Source organism: Heloderma suspectum, chromosome 3 (assembly GCF_057233095.1).
Source record: "Heloderma suspectum isolate Gila_16-S chromosome 3, 16-S_ref, whole genome shotgun sequence".
Lineage (NCBI taxonomy): Eukaryota > Metazoa > Chordata > Lepidosauria > Squamata > Helodermatidae > Heloderma > Heloderma suspectum.
In genome coordinates, this window is record NC_139460.1 from 178,831,405 (window position 1) to 178,837,404 (window position 6,000).

The 6,000-nt window shown below is 45.9% G+C and overlaps 1 protein-coding gene across 11 annotated transcripts in view; it reads right to left on the reverse strand.

The window, feature by feature from the left end:
- Window positions 1-5,634, reverse strand: part of ZFAND4 (zinc finger AN1-type containing 4) — a 54,583-nt gene extending 48,949 nt beyond the window's left edge. For 5 of the 11 annotated variants that reach the window (XR_014789290.1, XM_084845076.1, XM_084845073.1 and 2 more), the window contains exons 1-2: window positions 5,395-5,634; window positions 2,021-2,335 (exon numbers count right to left, since the gene is read on the reverse strand). Coding sequence is in view for 8 of the 11 variants with exons in the window: in XM_084845076.1 (XP_084701202.1) it covers window positions 2,021-2,204 (184 nt within the window). In the remaining 3 variants the exon portion in view is untranslated. Of the gene's footprint in view, window positions 1-516; window positions 649-1,451; window positions 1,567-2,020; window positions 2,336-4,957 lie in introns of all 11 variants that reach the window. The other 6 variants (XM_084845078.1, XM_084845081.1, XM_084845082.1 and 3 more) reach the window with 6 other exon arrangements.
- Between the last annotated feature and the right edge of the window lie 366 nt (window positions 5,635-6,000).

Here is a 6,000-nt window from a genome sequence, read left to right on the forward strand (position 1 = left end):
CACAGTGTCAGTGTTTTAGACAAGAACTCTCTGTTGTAGTTCTGAGCAAACTGACAATGCATTTACAAAAGCTGGCACAAAGAGTTTAACAAGTGGGAAAGAAGCTCTGTCCAGTCACAGAGTTTTAACAGCCATTTCAATAGAAATTGCCTGGAATCAGTGTATTGCAAAACAATTGTACTATACCGTCTGCAAATGACTGGACACAACCAAGGCAAAAACTTAAGCAGTACTGAAAAATGTGCATGCCTGTTGAGTCTCATCCCTCCAATGAGACTGTACCTTCTACAGAAAGAATGTGGTAAAAATTGTAGTGGAAAGAAGTACTTGTATCAAAGTGTGTTGTTCTGTTTCCTGATACTTAAAGGAGTTGACCATAGCTGGTTTCCTCCTTACTTGGATTACTGACTCCAATGTTGGAGAAGATTTATCCCATGCATTCAGCAGTGAATATACAAAATGAATTGTACTGAATATATCCTAAAACACTGTCCGTGCAGCAACTAAAAGACATACCTTGCTGGTAATTTCAGCAGTTGGGGGAAGGAACAAGAGGATTTGTTAGCCATGACTGGCTTCTTCAGACCAAGTGCAACCAGCCAGAACAGAGTCTACACCCTTTGGTTAAACCAGCCCTTTGAATACTGCCTAGAAACAAACCAATGAAATCAGTGCGGACTGAACAATCTCAGATTTTCAAGAAGAGAGCCCCATTCTGGCAGCCAGCTGAAATTTCCAAAAACCTAAGATGACTAGTAGAGTATACTTTGTTCCTGCAAAAGCAAGTCTGAAGGAAGATGAAGAATTATCTGAAGATACTTGTAGTAACAACAGTTACATTACAGGATGAGATATGAGGATATATTTCTACAATATAACTGGTTCTTAACAATGAAGGCAACTGTGCACTCATGAAATTCACTTAGGGAGCAAGCTTATGGCCTCTAGACAGCGTTTGGGGGACCATAGGATTTTTCGGATTCCCAGCACCAAGGTCATAGACAGAGCTACTATCTTGGAGCTGGGAATCAGAGCTCCCTGCCCCCTCCCCTTCACAGCTGGTGTGGAGAGAACCACACTGGCTGCCTGTACGAATTCGCAAACACGAGCTTGGAAGAAGGGAAAGGGGGCGTACTGATGGACCGGGAGAGGAGGTGATGGCTTACACCGTAAGCCCAGCCCTCCACAGCCTCCATACCTTCCCTTCCCCAAAGCCTCTGCTAGACGGGCAAAAACGCCTGTCTAGCTAAAATGCAGAGCAGGAGGCACAACAAGCCTCCCACTCAGCATTTGATACTCGTAAACCTCCGAGTTCAGAAGCTTACAAGTACCCATGGCGGATCTAATAGGATTGAGCCCTTAGTGACGTTTTTGTTTCTCAGTCTGAATTCTAAAGTATGCAAAGAAGGAGGAAATAAAGAATAAAACACATATCTATGTCTGTGAATTACCATCTATATGCCAGAAACCAATGGACATGTTCGTATGACTCTGATCTTGAAAGACTGGACTGGACAGTATATTCATCTTATGTGCCCACTGCATGACATGGTACCGTATGAGTCCCTGCAATTCCAATTAATCATGAGAAGTTTTTGATTAGCTTACTCAATGAATAAAAGTTACCTGCTGAAGATTACCTATTAACAGAATCATACTTACCTCAAATGGCTGACTGACTAAACTAGGATAAAATCATCATATTCCAGTTTGGAACCTTTGCTAAAAAAGCAAATAGTCATCCAAAAGGTTACACTGCTGCCAGTGTTCTGACCAAAACACACTAAATTTACAGTGAATAAGATATGATCAAAACTTCTGAGTAGACCTTTTTAGAACAGTGATACTTTTAAGATCCTTACAGAACTGGGGATTTCACACTGCTCAAACGCAAGATCTAGATACTGTCTGAACTGACTGTAATTATGCTAGAGACCAATTTCATATTCTCTTTAAAATGATTGGACTTTCTAGAACTAAAGTGTTCTCTAGAACTGTACAATATAAAAATGACATGTACCTTCCAGTCTCTGGATTTTAGCTTTCACGGAAATAACTGTTTCAAAAGGAGATACTCGCAGCTCAAAGCATGTTCCTGTTAGAGTTTCAATGAAGAGCTCCATAGTCTCATAAAAAGCAAGTCTGCAATGACATGGTCCCATGTTATCCTCATTGAAGAAAGGAGGTTCTTTCTTGCTGGCCATTCTAGATACTTTAAAAACACCTTGTGAGAAGGTCAGCTGGGAAGTGTTGGGCACAACTGAGCTCCACTTCAAGCCAAGTCAGCTCTGAACACAGGAAATATGTGCTGCTGTTCATGTTTCAAAGTTTGCACCTAAGATAGATACAAGATTAGTAACCATTGCATTTGCGAAAATAACATTAGGAACTATAAGATGAAAACATTTTTAATAAATAAATAAAGAAGGAGCTCTGGCCTGGTTTGCATGCAACAGTAACCCATTGTTTTAAAACCTGAAAGCTCTAGAACCAACTTCTCTTAGGGGTTCATCAGGCCCCTTCTTTGCAGGTTTTCAGGAAAGTTCTGAAGACCCACCTATTTTCGCTGGCCTTCCCGTAAATCTGGGCTACTGGTTTTTATTGGCAAGTATTGTTTTTATTGACTGTAATTAGTAATCTCTGCTTTTATGGCTTGTTATTGTATCCACTTTGTGTGGTTTTTATCTTGAACACAGCCTTGAGAGAGTTCCACCCTTAAAGACAGCCTGGAAATAATTTTAGATTAGATTACTATGAATGAGGCAGTGTGCTAGTGCACACTCCCTGATCATTCCTGCTCGCACTCCATAGTTTGGTTAGCATTGCATGAAAACCACAAACTCTGGCTTGTCTCTCCCGTAACAAGGCAGGGTAATAACCCAACAGCAAACTGTATCCCCATATCTACGCAACAACACATAATCGGCAAAGTCCCTAATTAAGTCAATAGGCAGGTGGGTTTCCCAAACATATGCCACAAAACTAGTTTCTTCACAAGTAACCCTAAGATGCATTAAATTGTTTGACATTTGAAAGGTAAGGAATTTGATTCTTTGGGTGCGGCAAGGTGGGATTTGTGCAAAAATCTCTTTATTTTTTGCAAAATGCATCTCTATTAAGCTGGGCAGATGACTGTGAAGGAATTAAAATGAGAAAGTGAAGAGCAGATGGGCTTGGCTCAGAGGTAGGATATAGTGCTTATGGTGGACTGTTTCTCCTAGGGTACCTATTTCCTAAGTTAACTAGCCAATTTTTTCTCTTCAGCATCAACAGTTGCCTGCCTCTCCTGTCATCTACCTTTGAAAATCAGACAGGCAATTTCAGGCTTTCAAGAAACCCTAAATATAGCCCATGTCAGTCACTAGCACTTGAACAGTTCCCTTTCCTTGGTTCAGGCCTGAGTTTGGGCCAAAACATACAACCACAATAGGCATAACTGCTATGTGCATTTGTTTCTGTCACAATGGAAGGTGACTGTACAACTTGGCAGTTGTGCACTCTAAACTGTGTACATTGCTTTCTGTCTGCCATTGCAAAGGCTCCAGAGGATCCACTCTGGTGATCCACATGACTCCTCTGCTTTTAATAGTAGTGCACACATGAAACTGTTAGCCTCGTAACTCAGCTCTAATATTATGTAGAAATGTAATGAAGAAAAATAAAAAATCCTATGCATGTTTACTCAAAGATATTAGCCACTCCGTTCAATAGGGCTTATTACCAAGGAAGTGTGCACAGACTTGCAGCGTATTTCAACCGAGCTGGTGTTGTCAGAATGTGGCTGGAGCGGGGGAAACAGCCAGTAAAGTGTTTCACTAAAAGCACAAACCAACCCAGATTTACCAAATCCAACAAAGCATTGTGTGGGAAATAGACATTGGAACTGTGAAGTAATTGCACATAACAAGCAGCACAGCACGCAGGCTTGCCATTATCTATTTGGCCCTGTAGATCAGCCCCTCACTACAGCAGGAACTTGGGCAGCCACAGAATTATGTGCAGTACTGTGAAGGCTAAGAGGCAGAAAACTGCGATTGCTCACTCTGGATACCTGAGAAGGAGGCCTCCAACTGTGACCTTTGTGCCTCAAGGGGAGTTTCAGGCTTCCTGTTCCACCAGCAGCCTACTAGTTAGTGCAGCGTGCCAAAATGACAATTGACTGCTACACCTCAAATCAGGCAGCCTGTTTAGTATCACTAGTTTTAGTACTTTTCATTATCTGCAATAATCACAACGACAATAGAAATAAAAGAGAGTAAATGAGAACAAAAACTTTAAAGGTTTTCGGGGGGGGTGAGGGGTGCAACCACATATATATTTGTATATCTAATACAACAACTTGTGAGAAGTACAAAATTCTCAGGAAGGAACCATGGACTTACTAGGTGGCCTTTGGCAAGCCACTGTGTCTCACCCTCAGTTCGTGCTATCTACAATATGAAGATCTGTTAAGTTGGTGCGTACAATAGTTAGGCCCTTCTTGGTGGTGACCACAACTGTGTAACTCCCTTCCTATTGATACATGCCTAGCTCTTTCTGAACAGGTATGCAGGCAAACATTAAAGCTCTTTCTCCTTAAAGCTGCCGTCAGTTGAATTTGTAATCGGCTCATCTGCGCAAAGCAGCTTCACAAAGTGTTCTGTATACCTGCGAACGTGGCTGCCATGTGTTGTATCTAGTCATGCTCTTGCCTGTATGCTGCTTTGTGAAGATGTAGCCCTGAAAACCAGCTGAAAATACCTTTAGTAGTTATTACTTTTAAAACTGTAACAATAAGCTACAGAGCCACTGCAAGAATTACAAGCTAACATAGCGATGTTCTTTAAGCACTCTTCGGCTACGATCAAAGGCCTACGGAGTGGACATGAGGGCTAAACCACACCAAGCAAAGCAGATGAATTCCAAGCAAACGTGAGCCGGGCCGGGCTGTGAGGGAGCTGTGCAAACTGATTCTTACAGTCATCTAAGAGAGGCGGCTAATAATTTCGACCGTGCCCCTACGATTAACAGATTCGGGCCTCCGCTGGAGTTGCTGAATAAATCCAGCCACGAAGAAGCCCGTCGAATGAGGCGAGGGCAACGGAAGCCGCACACGCGACCGGCCCCGGAGCAGGAGCCGGGCGCCGGCGCCGCCAGCAGCAGCTCCTCGCCCTCTCACCTGCGCCCGCCACAGCCACTGCCACAGCCACAGCCCCGCCCCAGAGGCTGGGCGGGGCCTACGCACCACCGCCCCCTCACAGCGCCGCCGGGGCCACCGCGGGATTCGCGACCATCACGAGGGACTCAGACGGAGAGCGGGAGGGAAGCGCTCGGAGAAGCGGCCGCCACCGTTAACTTCTCCCCGAGGGTGCTGCAGAACAGCGCGGCTTCCTCCACCCTCCAATGCGCACCTACCGAGCCTTTGTGACGCTGAAAGACGGCCCTGCCAAGCCACTCAGAAGTCCCCTCTCGCCCGGGCGGCACCCAATCCGCTGGCGCCTGCGGGGCTGGAAGGGGCGGGGCTCTCTGCCGCCCGGTGCGGGCGCCGAGCGCTTCGTTCGGCTCCCTCGGCGCTTGGTCTTGTCGTTGGTCGTTACTGGGGAAAGGGGGCCGGATGTTGTTCCTCGTCGTCGCTAGCGGTAACCTTTGCTGCACAACTGGTACTGCAGCCGCGGGCGCTGCTGGGAAATGTAGTTCAAGGGAGAGCAGCGCCGCGCTCTGTTCGAAAGGTGGCCTCGGTCGGCGCCTTCACGGTGAGGCCAAGGCCCCTGCCGCGGCTGCGCTCGAGGTTTCGCTTGGGAGGGTGCGGCTTCAGGATACCGGCCCTCCCGCAACCCGAGGGGTGTTCTGTGGGGGCGATTTCTGGCTGGAAACCCGAGTCCGCCATCGGTAGACACTGACCAAGTGCAGGATGGTGGCAAGGACGACAGCATTTATTTTAGGGGCTATTTAAAGGGCTGTTTGAGCCCCGAGGCTCAAGCCATCAGTATTTTAAGGCCAGGGGCTGCGGGGTAACTCCAG